The sequence below is a fragment of the Betta splendens genome, chromosome 17 (genome assembly GCF_900634795.4).
Source record: "Betta splendens chromosome 17, fBetSpl5.4, whole genome shotgun sequence".
Taxonomy (NCBI): domain Eukaryota; kingdom Metazoa; phylum Chordata; class Actinopteri; order Anabantiformes; family Osphronemidae; genus Betta; species Betta splendens.
Window position 1 is genome coordinate 6,753,464 of NC_040897.2, and position 14,525 is coordinate 6,767,988.

Below are 14,525 nucleotides of genomic sequence, written 5' to 3' on the forward strand. Positions count from 1 at the left end.
CATGAGAAACTAGAGAAATACCAAGGGCTCAGAGAAGAACTGGAGAAGGCTTGGAAGGTGAAGGCCACAGTGGTACCTGTGGTGATCGGAGCACTGGGGGCAGTGACCCCCAAACTGGAGGAGTGGCTACAACAGATCCCTGGAAAAACATCCGAAATCTCAGTCCAGAAAAGTGCAGTCCTAGGAACAGCAAGGATACTGCGCAGAACCCTCAAGCTCCCTGGCCTCTGGTAGAGGACCCGAGCTTGGAAAGGGGATGAGACCACCCGCGGAGGGTGAGAATAGAGTGTGTGTATATATATATAAATATATATATATATATATATATATATATATATATATATATATATATATATATATATGTGTGTGTGTGTGTGTGTGTGTGTGTGTGTGTGTGTGTGTGTGTGTGTGTGTGTGTGTGTGTGTGTGTGTGTGTGTGTGTGTACTGTACACAAGACTAGCATTGCTGGGGGCATATTAAATGTCTGGGTGAATAATGTACAAACAATAATAATCTTTAGCCATGAAGCTGTAGCTGCTGCATGGGACTGCACACTAAACAGGCCAAATATGCCTTCTAATAACGAATGGTCCATCCATTATGTATAAATATCAAGTATTAAGTATATTAAGCATAAATACATCTATGGCTTCATATGTTTACCCACAAAAAATGGATATGTATCAAGAAATAAAGAAACTTTGCTCTCTACTGCATGTAAAGAGCACATACTGAGACTATTAACAAGGCTTCAAGTGAGGGACGACTACCGAGGACCTAATGAACTAAAGCCAGTGCAGGTATTTGGTTGCTGATGCCTTCAGAGACATCAGCACTGCACGGTGTATGTAAACATGTCTTCACGGCCTCCCAGTGGGTCACCGGACAGTCCTGAGTACGAGGAAGTTCCCCTCCCTAGCGTGCTTATATTCAGTATTACTAAACATTTTCCTGTCATAAATATCATAACTTTGCACAGGACCGAACTTATCTGTTTCCTGGCATCTAACAAATGGTCTGGAGGTTATCGGTTCATTGAGCATTTTGACTGAAACACAAACAGTGACCTATGGAAAGCCCCAGACATGACGTTTTAGGGGTAGGGGTCCGTTTGGAAGGTCATCAGACCTCTGCAGCTTCATATATAACTATACACCTAACAGCATGTCAATACAGTGGTCCAAACTATATGCTAATTATTGATTCTACTAATCAACAGGAGTGATTCCTGTTGCTCAGTACACAAGTGTTGTTTTTTTTACAACTTATTATACTAATTTTTTTATATTAAATAAATATTAGGTGTAAATGTTTCTGTCGCTCTGTAGTGACCTAGTTTTATGTTGACAAAGGTGCTCACATTTTTATTTATTCACTCTTAACATATAAATGTAAACAGCAGTAAATATGAGCTGATGTTTTGTGTCTCATGTTCTCATTTAATCATTTTAATATCATCATTGGTGTAAACACAAATAAATTCACTCTTCCCTTCCAACACTATTAAATGGAACTGTAAATATAATTGATTTTATTTTATTCTTTTTAATCTCACTTTACATCTGGCTGAAATATCCAAGGTCTGACCTTCCCCAGTGTCTGTGTCCTATCTCCATCTAGTGTCCAAAGCAGTGTATTGACATGGGATTGGACGGAAAGTACATAATGTACTGTATCATTAAAGTGTGACAACATTACAGTACACAAACCCAGGTCCATCTGAGTTTGTGTGTTCCCTGTGAATGCATGGATTTTCTCAGAAGCATTCACACCTACACTTGTAGGTGTGAATGCTTGTCTGACTGGATGTGATGGACTGGCCACCGGCCCAGGGTGGAGCCTGCCTCCAGCTCCATCAAGGCTGGACCTGGCTCCAGCACCCTTGGGACACTTAGCAGGAGAAGTGATTGGCGGAATGAAGAGAACCTGTCTGTCTGCATTGCTTTATTACTGAAAGCAGTGAAACAGACAGCACAATGCAGCCACCACTACAGCTACACAGTCCCAAAACGTGCTTTAGGCGATTTAATTCAATTCACAGTAGAAAATATCCACCATTACAGCGTCAAGGTGTGTGTAGCAGCAGCACTGACATTATTATTACTGACAAGGTTAAAGTTATAATTAGGACAGAAACATGTCCATCAATCTCCTGAAGAGTCAATTCAGCTAAATGTGGCCAGGATCATTTTAAAAGTATTTATCAATTTAAAAATAAAATAAAATCATGTCATGTCATACTGAAGCAGGTGGGTGTCAAGCGGTGGACCTGTAGCGCACGGTGTCCCCCCTAAACTCTGTCGTCACCGGCAGTCACGACGGATGCGCGTAACGTGTGGATGTCATGATCATGTTCCTCCTCCTCCTCCTCCTCTTCCTCCTCTTCCCCGTCCGACTGACACGCTGGTGTTCTCCACTCTACATGCCACGGCCATGCCGCCATAGAGGCGCGTAGGTTCCCCAGCCCGTCGCCACCATGCAGACGGCGGCAGCCGCAGCCGCAGCCGGAGCCGCAGCGGCCGGGAGCGACGCCGCCGCGAACGGCAGCGGCGGCTGCACCGCAGACGTCGACGACGGCGACGGGGCAGGAGAGAGGATGGAGAGGACGGTGCCAAGCGAGCAGCAGGAGAGGAGCAGCGGTCACCAGCAGCAGCAGCAGCAGCAGCAGCAGCATCCAGCGTCCTCGTCGACGTCGGGGGTGCTCGGTGAGTGGCGTGTGCGCGCGTGTGCGTGCGTGCGTGCGTGCGTGTGTGTGTTCTGCGTGCTTTCGGCGGAGAAAAGAGGAAGCTGAGTATTTGTGGTCCTTGTGGAGAATGTGAGCTTATTGGGCATCGGGCCAGTGTGCACCGGCAATATGGTGCAGTCAGAGACGCTTAATGGCCTTGAGTGAATGACTCAGAGGGACCGGGCTCAATTATACATGAGTGGGTTTTGATTTGAGGCCGTCGCTGCGTTTCTACTGTACGCATTCCGACCCTCGGGCCCGGGAGGAGTCGGGCTTTTTGGCAAACAGGTGCACGTCCCCGCCGACCGGGCTGCGGCGCGCGTTAAACCGAGCGGAGGTGTCCGTCGTGTCTCACACGTTAGCGCGTGTAGTTCAAGGACTACGTTGTCACACCGGGTATTTCATAGCGTTTAGACTCAGAAGGAGAGTTGACGTCTCTGTCCCCTGAGGCGTTCAGTGTCAGACCCATTGAGTACAGGTACTGTAGGGTCATTGAACGCAACCCTTGGTCTTAAAGGCAAACAATGTAAAAACTGGAGAAACAATATATATTAATTTGGAACAAATACAGAATTTATGTATAGATTTATGTAACATGAGCTCATTTTTGCCTGGTTCAACAGCATTAACATGACCGTGACCTTTTCATTTATGCTGATGATAATGGTTGATGATTTTGCTGATGCCTAAAGGGTTTGGACTTCCAGGGCCAACAGTCTTTAACAGCCCCACTTTCACGCCAGACTTTTTCATACCCTCTTGTTTTCGTAGCGCTTGCTTCCGTTCACAGCAGGTGACTACACGTATGTGATGACTCACTGTACGTCGCCAGTTCTCAAAAGTGGACTTTTGTTTGACTGGTGAGTCATTAATATCGTAATTAGGAATTTCAGTAAAGTCATTTGGTTAGAACATAAAATAGGTGCCTTTGTTTATCGTGCGGTTATAATAATAGCGCATGAACAGTAAATACAGGCACATTACCAGGCTTTGAAGATGGCTGCCCACTCTTTATGGTTTCCTGTTCACTCAGAGAAGCCACAGTTTTGCAGTGCGTGCCAGCGCTACTGCAGCTTCACAGTCATTCCTCCTCTACATCATATTGTGGCTTCGAATTGGTACAATTGAGGCTGCCGCAGGATATTTGCATATACAGTACACTCACATGTCCACTTTAAGGAGAGGAGAGTCGTATTAGAGGGCGCTCACATGTTTACAACAGATACAAGGATTCATCACTGTCTGTTGAGTCCGAGAAATGAAGTCAGTGGGTTTTTACCTTGTTGCCCACAGCCTTGATCATCTGTGTCTCTGCCCTCGTTCTCTCCTGCACAGTGTGGAGCCTTTACTTTGAGTTCTATTAACCCCAGTCTGGCCCAGTCCCATCTAATCCACTGCTCGCTCCTTTGTTCTGTCTAGATAAACTTTTTGGGAAGCGTCTCCTTCAGGCCAGACACTACATAATGTCTCGGAAGTCCTGGCTGAAGATGGTGCCCACTGAAAACTGTGACATCCTGATGACGTTCCCAGGTATTTGGAACTCTGGCCCGTCTCCTCGGAGACCTTCAGCGAGAGAACGGCACTTTCAGATTCAACTTGGTGCTCAGCCAGCCGCTCAGACAGAGGACAAGGGCTCAAAATGGCCCCTGAGACAAATAGATTGCATCCATTTGCAGCGTCTGTATTTACAGTGTCCTTTTAAGAAGCTCCAGCCATGGGCACAGAATGTGAATTGGTCACAACTACCTTTACACTTCGTGAAGTGTGTTTCAAACCCCATACACAGTCCAACACCATTTTATCTTGTGCTCATTATTTCCTTCTCCAGATTCAATAGACGACCACACTCTGCTGTGGCTCCTGAATCAAATTCGTCTTGGAATCCCACAAGTCAGCATCCAGGTTCGACAGCATAAACACACCCAGGCACAGGCCTTCTTCATCACCACAACCTTTGAGAAGTAAGACTCGGCATCGGGAGTATTTTTCTATTGCTAACAAGCGTTGGTCAGTGCTCGGACTATTTTCGGAACTCACACCTGTCACCTCCACAACTCTGTCATCAACAGACCACGACGCTGGCGACACGTCTCACTCAGGAAGCGAATGCTGTTATGCTTTATACACTCAACTACAAAATACTAGCAACAGAGACAATTACACAAAAGGCATCTAACCCTAAAACTTACTTTTATGATAAATCTGTATTTTAGTATGGAATGAGATCCTTGGACTTTATTGTGTATTGTGTAAATCACTGTATATTACAAACCTGTACATAAAAGAAAACATCCACTAGTCTCCATGTTTGTCAGGACCAATAATAAATTTATACAAAGGTGAACCATAATTAGAACTACACGCATTGTAATGTTGGATCTTTTCTGGCCTAAATCAAGTCTGGTCTCAATCTTCCTCACTGTCTCCAATCAAACGTGATCACTCTGAAAACACAATCAGCAAACTTCAAATCCCCGCTGAGCAGAAGAAAACACGGTAATGTCAGGAAACAGAGCACTAATGAACAAAGAGACGAAGCTCGGGAGCAGAGAACCAACACAAACAGCACAACAATTTTTGTATTATTTGATTTGCATTCACATTCTATATTAAACTGAATGACTCGTCACAGGAACGACATGGGCCGTCAAAAGAGAGAGAGAGAGACTATTTCTGCACCTGCATGTTCCGATTTTACTATTCACGCGAGTGACTGATGAGCTGAAGAGTGTGCGTTGTGTACCTGTGCCCACGCCTGTGTGTGACCCCCCCCCAGCTTGCTGCGAGGCGCCGAGCAGACGGGCATGCACAAGCTGGTCAAGCCGCAGTTCGGCGGCGGGATGCGCCGCTTCTCCTGCGAGGAGGACAACATCTACGAGAACATAGAGAGCGAGCTCTGCTTTTTCACCTCGCAGGTCGGGTGTCGAAGCCGTCGGCCGTTTGAAACGCGCGCGCGCGACTCCCGCGAGTGACTCCGTGTACTTTGACTTGTGTTCAGGAGCGTCAGAGCATCATCAAGTACTGGCTGGACAACCTGCGGGCCAAACAGGGGGAGGCGCTTCACAACATCCACTTTCTGGAGGGGCAGCCGATCAGTACGACGTTTCCCGGACCTTCTTCCTGTGTAGATTAGGCCCGACGTAGGCTGAATGTCACCTGAGATCCAACGGGAGCGTGCGATGACTCTACGACGTGTGTGTGTCCCCCTCAGTTCCGGAGTTGGTGGCTCGCGGGGTGATTCATCAGATGTTTCCTCTTCATGAGCAGAGGATCCTCAACCAGCTGATGACGTCCTGGGTCCAGGCTGTGTGCGAAAAGCAGCCTCTGGGTAAGAAATATTATCATTTTTAGTATCATTCATGATGTCTGATGAAGTGGAAATGTGATTATATAGGATGATCCAACTGCTTATCACCCAGTTCTAGCTTTTCACAGTCACATGTTTTACAGATGATATCTGTGACTACTTCGGGGTGAAGATTGGCCTGTATTTTGCCTGGCTGGGCTTCTACACTAACTCCATGCTGTACCCTGCTGTCATTGGCTTTCTACTCTGGATCCTAGCAGAGGCTGACCAGGTAGATCACCATCGCATCCTCACATATAATAGGTGTTAGAAATAGAATGATTTCACATAAATTATTAAATCATGTTGAATATGTCTGACTGTCATTTTTATTGTCACAATAGAACCGCTGTGCTTGTCATTGATCCCTCACAGACCAGTCAGGACATCTGCTGTGTTGTTTTTGCCCTCTTCAACGTCGTGTGGGCCACATTGTTTCTGGAGCGCTGGAAGAGGAGGGAAGCGGAGCTGGCGTATCGCTGGGGGACCCTGGACACGCCCGCCGAGTCCCTGGAGGAGCCCAGGCCGCAGTTCAGGGTCAGTTCCCATTGTTGCCCGTTGTCTGGATGAGACAGGAACGATCTGTGCTGTTATTCTGTTTGTGAAGGTCGTGCAGCTAAACTGAAAAGGTTGAGTTCATTAACATAACAGTGAATGTATTCAATCTGTGTTCAGTACTTCCTTGTTTACAGGTAAAATGCACAGTCAGTCTGGTGGTTTATTGCAGCGGGTTGCGTGTGGCGTTAGTGTGTCGCTTTTATATTCCGAATATCAAGGAGGCGGGGTTATGACGAGAGAAGGGGGGCGTCTACTTTGAATAGGCATGTGGCGGGAAGCCAACGCCAGCCCGGCTAGCTCAGTCGGTAGAGCATGAGACTCTTAATCTCAGGGTCGTGGGTTCGAGCCCCACGTTGGGCGCATATTTTGCTATGAATTACTGACACGTACCGCACTCGCAAACTGGTAAATATAAAACGCTCTTATGTGAAGTGGAAGCTTCGCAGTAACATTGATTAATCAGAGAACAGCCACTCTTCTGCCGCTGTGTGCAGGGTGTGAAGCGCTGCAGTCCCATAACAGGTTGTGAGGAGTTCTACTACCCACCCTGGAAGAGAGCGCTGTTCAGATGGTTGGTCAGCCTGCCCATCTGCCTCCTCTGCCTCTGTTTCGTCTTCCTCGCTATGCTCCTCTGCCTAGAATTGCAGGTTCGATCACAGGATTGATAAAAAAAAAATGATACTCAATATTCATTTGATTATATGCCTCTATATTTCTGTTACATTTTTTCCTATTTAAATTATATACTTCAGCTACATTTTATAACGTTTAAAATGTAGCTTTTTAATTTCTCAAATTAAATAATAAATAGTCCATATTAAATATGTATCATGCTTCTAATTCACCTCGCAGGAAGTGGTGATGGAGATTCAGGAGCTGCCCAGCATAACAAGATTCATTCCTAAAATACTTCTGGCCGTTACTGTAACCATATGTGATGAAGTGTATAAGAAGATTGCCTACTGGCTCAATGACATGGGTAAGGGGCGCTAATGAAGTCTCTGGGCACAGTAAGGCACATCAGGCTCAAGGGTTAATGCCCCCTGCTCAGTGAGGTAGTGAAAAGTGAAAATGTTTCTCTGTGCTCGTGCAGCTGCACGTTGAGTAACACTTCTTTTATCACTGTCATCATCCAGAGAACTATAGACTTCAGAGTGCCTACGAGAATAACCTTATCATCAAGATGGTGTTTGTAAGTCACGCTTCCTGTCGAACAGAGACGATGAAGTTACAGATAAATAATGTTTAACTAGTGAGAGTTTGACTGTTTGTTTGTTTCTTTTACAGTTTGAATTCATCAATTCCTATCTTAGTCTTTTCTACATTGGGTTCTACCTCAAGGACATGGAGCGTCTGAAGGAGGTAACAATGTCACATTTACTGATTCACGTGTTGTCTCAGATGCTGGAAATGGTGATGTAAGGCACTAAATTTCATTTATGCCTTCAGACAGGCTGTGTACCTGTTGTTATTTGTCTCTTTTTATTTGTTACCGTCAGAGAAGTAACAGATGTTCTCCTGCACCCCGCAGATGCTAGCTACTCTACTGATCTTCCGCCAGTTCCTACAAAACATCAAAGAGGTCCTTCAGCCCTATCTCTATGAGCAAAACAAGCTGGGTGTCTTTACCCCAAAGGTGCTGTGGGAGCTACTTCAAGCCATCATGCTTAAATACGGCCGCCTGGCTCTTGGGAAGGCCCAGGCCTCAATGACGGCCTATTCCTTCCTGAGCCCCAGAGGGGTCCCCGTGGGTCACGGGACTAACGGCACCTCGGAGCCGAGGAGAAGAGGTGATCTGAAGGCCGGGTTCAGGCTGACGGAGGAAGAGTGGGACATGAGCGACAGCGCTCTCAAACACCGTAAAGTCAGTTTCACGGAGAAGGTTGACTACCAGGACGTAACAACGGGTGGGGACGACAGCTTCCTGGAGGACAGCCCCACGCTGGTAGAGGAAGGAATGGATGCATCCAGTATATTTGACAGCTGTGATGAGGACAGCGACTGTGAACCATTGACTCAAGTATGTGATCTGTTTGTCTGTGGGTCTGTCTATGATTCTCATAGAATTACTCCATAAAAAAATATGATCATCAGTCCAAAAGGTAAGGATCAAGCGTAATTTCTCCTCTCCAAAGGAATCTGACACTGTCTGTCACAGAAGAAAGCAAGTATGTGAGGGGAAAGAGGCCAAGAAGTCGTGGATTGATCCACCGGAGGAACCCAAAACTGTCACACTGACCCAGGCTGAGATCGAAAGCTGTATGCAGACGTACGAGGTGGGATGTCTGAAACTTAAAAGAAGAATAATCTATAACTGTACTCAACTTATACTCAGTATTAAACTAGTCTCATCGTGTTTGGCCTGAACAGGACACGCTTCAGGACTACCAGGAGATGTTCATTCAGTTTGGCTACGTGGTGCTTTTCTCCTCTGCGTTCCCCCTGGCGGCCATGTGCGCTCTGATCAACAACATCATCGAGATCCGCAGTGACGCCCTGAAGCTGTGCACCGGCCTCCAGAGGCCTTTCGGACAGAGGGTGGAGAACATCGGGCAGTGGCAGGTCGGGGTCACTTGCTTTGGAGGACGTTTCTGTCTGGAAACAGGGCGCGTCTGCAAATGTCTCCTCTCTGTCTGTCTCTGAACACCAGACCGCAATGGAGGCCATGGGCTTGATAGCCATCATCGTTAACTGTTACCTGATTGGCCAGTGTGGGCAGCTGCAGCGCCTGTTCCCCTGGCTCAGCCCTGAGATGACCATCATCTCCATCGTCCTCCTGGAGGTAGAAATGTGTTCCTTTCTCTCCCGCATTCTATGCATGGCCTGTTATTTTCTTTAGAAAAAACCACACCGATGAGAAAGCGAATGATCGTTGCCATGTGTTGAGCCCTGTCCCTTTGTGGTCTCGTGGTTTACAGCACTTTGCAATCCTCCTAAAGTACGTCATCCATGTTGCCATCCCTGATATCCCAGGCTGGGTAGCAGAAGAGATGGCCAAGCTAGAGTACCGACGAAGGGAAGCTTTCAAGGTATAGTTGCATCATAGCTTGAAAGACCTTCGAACAGAGTAAGGCTTGCTGCTCGTGGGAAATCCCTCTCTGTGTCTCGCTCTGTTAGTGTCCATTGTCTGAGAATGTGCAGTGCACTATTCACTTTTTCGTAAGTTATGTAAAATATATGTATGATTGTTTAGTATTGTGACGTCTGTCTTGAAGCTGTCAGAGAAACATTTTGTGATGCACAGCTTTATGTAAGTGTGTCCCCGTCCCCGTGACGTCTGCCGTGTTTCCATTTTGACACCCCTCCAGAAGCACGAGCAACAGGCCCAGCAGCACTTTCAGCAGCAGCTCAGGCGCCGACGCGAGGAGGAGGAGCTCCAGCGTCAGGCCGAGCTGCAGGCGGAGGCGCGTCACGAGAGCGAGTACCACAAGACGGACGCCCAGCACCAGCATCACCACGACAAAGCGTCGGGGAGCAAGGCCGGGGACAAGCCCAAGAGGCCCAGCTCGCTGCTGGGAAATAACAACGTGATGAAGCTGAAGCAGATCATCCCCCTCCAGGGGAAGTTCTCCTCCAGCACCTCCCGCTCACCGGCCCAGTCGCCAACAGGGGGTGAGGCCAAGCTCCCCGGATTCCTGAAGTTCTTGAAATCACCCGAGGCGAAAAAAGAGCCGGCGGTGGCAGCTGGAGCCACGCCAGGCTCCACGGCGGCCTCTTCAGGTCCCCCTAGTGGTCAGGAGAGGTCCCAGTCGCCCAACAGGACCTTCAGCCCCGGGAAGCTGTTCAGTTTCAGCAAGTCCGAGGGCACCGTGGTGTGCGCAAATGGCTCGCAGCAAACAGCCCAGGCTGCTAACACTCAGTCCAACACAACGTCAGAGGAGTTACCCTCCAACGAGTCGGATCGACAGGAAACAAGACAATCGACTGATTTAGAGAACTCTGGCTGTAGGAGTTAATACATGTTTGACCATGTTAATGTGATGGAGAGAAATATATCAATGTCCAGAGGCAGCGACACGTCTGTACTGTAGAACACCTTAGTCACAAGGGCCACATGTAAAGTCGCTGAGCACCTTCACTCTTAATGCAACTTAATTACAATACCTAGTATTGTATCTAACACTAGCTTTTGTGTAAAAACGTGTACAGTAAGTGTAAATCTGTGAATAGGGGCTTGAATAACCTTAGCTCAGAGTAAAATACTGCATGATTGCCTGGGTTTCAACAGCACCAGAACCAATTCTGTTGATGTGAAGGATCAGTGACCTTCCAATCAGTCGGGCTTGTTAAAGAAGACGATCAATAGCTTCCCATTCCAGGTTTGTTTCTCATTCTGAAGCCGTTCTGAATGCATGATGCGTTGTGTGCATGCATCACACATTCATACAGTCCTCTTAGTTATCAAGCACTCCAAGCCATTGGATTCTTCCGCAATAGGTCAGAATATATTCACTGTGACCATGGAAAATATATTTTTCTTAAATTTGATTTTCTATGAATTATTTTACTACATAAATTAGTGAATGTACTTCTATGATGCAAATAAATCTCACTTACACTAACATACATTACAGGATAATGAATTGACTGATTTTGTTGAATAATGACACTTTCATGAAGATGAGTTTACCAGAAACGATGTCCATATTGATTTTATATTATTTGAACAAACACAGTAATTGCTATTGGAACTGACCAGTGTTTTCATTTCCACCTAAAACTATGAAGGTTTAGTGTGAGTTGTGTACTTAGCTGTAATGTAGTCTACAACAAAACAATACTGGACTTTACAGTGCATTTATATACTTGAGCACGAGTATTTAATAATAAACACATTCCAAGCTCAATCGGGTGGTGAAATGAAAATCTATCTCGTCAACCACTCTGCTATGAAGTGCCACAAAAAATAAAATGCTGATAATTTCACAGTGTGTCTTGTTTTTAACAGTTATTTAAAATGCTGTAAAGAATTTTCAGTTACTCAATAAAATTAGCTAAAGGTAATATTTCTAAACAAGAAAGTCTTCTTTTTTGGATTTGACCTTATTCTATGCTGTGTTCCTCTGCCTTAAAAAATGATTTAGTTTGACTTAAGTGTATTTTCGGAAAAATAACTGTCTTATTGCTACCTGAGTTTAAATACTTAAAATACACCACATTTTTGTGTTGCCTCATAATGACAACAATAAATTCAGCCGCTAAACAGGACGATCAATCTAATAAGAAACAGAAATGGCACCAATAGAAGAAGGATTAACAATTAGCATCCTTTGGTCTCACTGTATTGGCTCAACTGTGTCCTTACTGAAAAGACAGGTTCCCCCTCAACAGTGCTTCTCACCAAGACACCATGAAGACACGCTTCCATTCAAGGCAACACTCATTATTCATCAAGACTAATACAAAGCAGCTTTATTTTCTCTCTGTAATAACAATTATCGTATGAAGCTTATATGAACAGCTGAACTAAATGTAAATTTTAGGATCTATTAGGTAATTTTAAAAAAAAGGTGGCAGGCTCCTTAGTCGCATATACAAATTCAAAACATGCATGTCATGGATGGTGAGAATCTCTACTGTATGTCAGCTGTAAACCTTCAAATGGCAACAGAGGAGCTCCCTGCAAATATAAACAAACTTGTGTGAAGATAAAGAGAAGACCAGAGTGTTTGAGAAATAAAGAGGTAGATGGAAGTTATTTTGTAGCTACAAAGGCTAAAATCTGAGGCAGAGGTGTTTTGACGGTGGAGTATATAGTGGGTGAAAGCAGTATATAAACCAGAGGGAAAAAGATATTGGTTAAGGATGTTGGTCTGGTTCTGAAATCAGCGCCACAGCAGATGTTGGCCGACATTTATCGATACACATGTGCTTCAGTTTTAAGGACTGTCTCTGCAAAGATCCTGCGTCTGTGTGTGCTTTGCATTTGTGTAGATCAGTCTTTGCCAGGCGCAGCGGTTTACGAATCCTCGTTCAGCTCTCGACTGTCTGTTCTGGCTATTTTTCGTGGAGGCGCTGCATTCTCCCCCTCTGTTTGTTCCTGCTCTCGCTTTTTTGCTGCATTCTGAACCAAAAAGAACAACAATCAGCCACAATACAGAACATCTTCACCGTCACACATAATGTAATTTGAACTGGCAGCTCATTATAACTATTATAGATTTTACCTTTTTATCCCACTGTTGATGAAGATATCGCAACAAGATGTTTGTCTTCTCTGTCACTATGACTGAAAAGGGACAAGTGATTAGAACAACACAGACAAACATTCAGAAACAACAGATTTAAAAATGTACAATCCTCAAAATCAAGTCTATAAATGTTAATTTCCTTACTCTGCTCCGATGGATACTCCCGGGTTGGAAGATAGACAGACGGCCGACGGTTCTGAAACAATATATGTAATTCCTGAAATCAATCTCATAAACCTATAATTTATTCATTATCAAACCAAAATCTGCTCAAAAAATGAAGGACTTTTGTCGCAATGTTTGTATTTACCGTCTCAAGAAGATGCACTACATGTGGGAGCACATGCTGCGCTAATGCATGTCTAAGTCTTACAGTACAGTACTGATGAAGCCTTCCAGATGTGCCAGCTGCATTCCATAAACACCGTCATACAATCAGAGTCACAAGTGTTGCAGTTATTTCCCATAACAAGCCAGAGGGTGCCACTGCTTTTTAGTCTGGAGGATGTAGTGCTAGTGGTTTTTCTAAAATGATGGTTACTTTTGATTTGCTAAGTTTTGCTTTTCATGGATTGGATGAACAATGAGAGAAAAGCCATGAATTGTCGAATTCCTAAATTCCATCTTTTTCTTGTTGGCGTCAATCAATTTCCGGCCCCATTTTGTCTCTTTTTTTAAATGACATTCGTTTTTTATGTTCCTTCTTTTGGGCTTTTTATAAAGCGAAAATCCCAGCTGTTGTGAAAACATCTGACTTTCTCTCAGCATATTGAGCACAAACAGAAACACTTACTGATGCTTTACACACAGAGTCTGCATGAAACCTGCTGAAGTTAGTCTTGTTGTAGACAGGCAATCCCTTTAAGAAATCCCCCTGTGAACGCAACAGGAAGGCATGAGCATTTCTCCTGACATGCAGTCGCCATGTGAAAATCGATCGACGTAACGGTTTCTAGCACTTCACCAGATGACGACTTAGCAAAACAGTGGAGTTATTAAGTTTGAAGACGAGCATTTACATGTCGGACTTATAACTACGTAGGTAAAATGTGTCATAAATTTTAGGTCGACGTTCAAGTGGTACTTGTTGACATGTTCAGAACATACCTTTTCCATTTCGATCGCACTCACGCTCTTCGTTTGTGAAGCAGTGAGTCTGGGCGAGCGGAGACTGCTCCTTTAGTCAGGACAAGCTAATCAGCCTGGGTGTCTTTGTCGTAACCAAGATGCCGGTTTGTTTACCCGTTTGACAGATTCTTACGAAAGGTACAAAATACAAACTACCGATTAGTTTGCTGCGGTCGCATCGGGCTGTTTCACTTAGTTAGAAACGTTCACTTATCTAAAGGTCAGCCTACAAACTAAATAACATCAAATTGAAACTAGACGTCCTTTGCTGGCTAACTTGCTGCTAGTTCGCTCAACTCCATTTTTTTCATCCACTGTTCAGGGGCGGTTACTTTCGTACGCTCTGCGTCTCTGATTGGTTCAGTGTAGGTAGACGTGTGAAGAGAACTGTTCCGATTGGTTAGAAAGTGATTGCGTAACCAGACCAATGCCCCAAAACGAAGGGTTGTGTCATGAAGTGCTAACGAAAACAACACGATCACCCCCCCCCTCATGATTCTGTAAAGTCATTCCCGGGTGTTATGTTATGACTTATATAGTCATATGAGGAGCAAATTATTATCGACAGTAAATTAA

The 14,525-nt window shown here is 45.0% G+C and overlaps 2 protein-coding genes and 1 non-coding gene across 4 annotated transcripts; 2 read left to right on the forward strand and 1 right to left on the reverse strand.

Moving 5' to 3' along the window:
* The first annotated feature begins 2,331 nt into the window (after positions 1–2,331).
* ano8a (anoctamin 8a) lies at positions 2,332–11,634 on the forward strand. Of its 2 annotated transcripts, XM_029131814.3 has the most exons (18): positions 2,333–2,706; positions 4,146–4,256; positions 4,555–4,687; positions 5,503–5,641; positions 5,725–5,821; positions 5,938–6,054; positions 6,177–6,304; positions 6,448–6,609; positions 7,125–7,277; positions 7,483–7,609; positions 7,767–7,822; positions 7,918–7,992; positions 8,162–8,650; positions 8,766–8,906; positions 9,001–9,192; positions 9,281–9,412; positions 9,549–9,659; positions 9,939–11,634. In XM_029131814.3, exons 1-18 carry the CDS (start codon positions 2,478–2,480, stop codon positions 10,584–10,586), a joined length of 3,240 nt encoding a protein of 1,079 aa, XP_028987647.1. In that variant the 5' UTR covers positions 2,333–2,477; the 3' UTR covers positions 10,587–11,634. The 2 variants fall into 2 exon arrangements, with proteins under 2 accessions (XP_040924081.1, XP_028987647.1); XM_041068147.2 differs by lacking the exon at positions 9,549–9,659 and having other exon boundaries at positions 2,332–2,706.
* On the forward strand, positions 6,918–6,990 carry trnak-cuu (transfer RNA lysine (anticodon CUU)). The gene has a single exon. It is a non-coding gene; the product is annotated as a tRNA-Lys (tRNA).
* Positions 11,635–12,025: 391 nt separating the features above from the next.
* On the reverse strand, positions 12,026–14,278 carry LOC114844445 (DET1- and DDB1-associated protein 1-like). The gene is made up of 5 exons (XM_029131819.3): positions 13,929–14,278; positions 13,615–13,695; positions 12,966–13,017; positions 12,798–12,859; positions 12,026–12,694 (listed from the first exon to the last, which is right to left on the reverse strand). Exons 1-5 carry the CDS (start codon positions 13,935–13,937, stop codon positions 12,590–12,592), a joined length of 309 nt encoding a protein of 102 aa, XP_028987652.1. The 5' UTR covers positions 13,938–14,278; the 3' UTR covers positions 12,026–12,589.
* Positions 14,279–14,525: the final 247 nt, after the last annotated feature.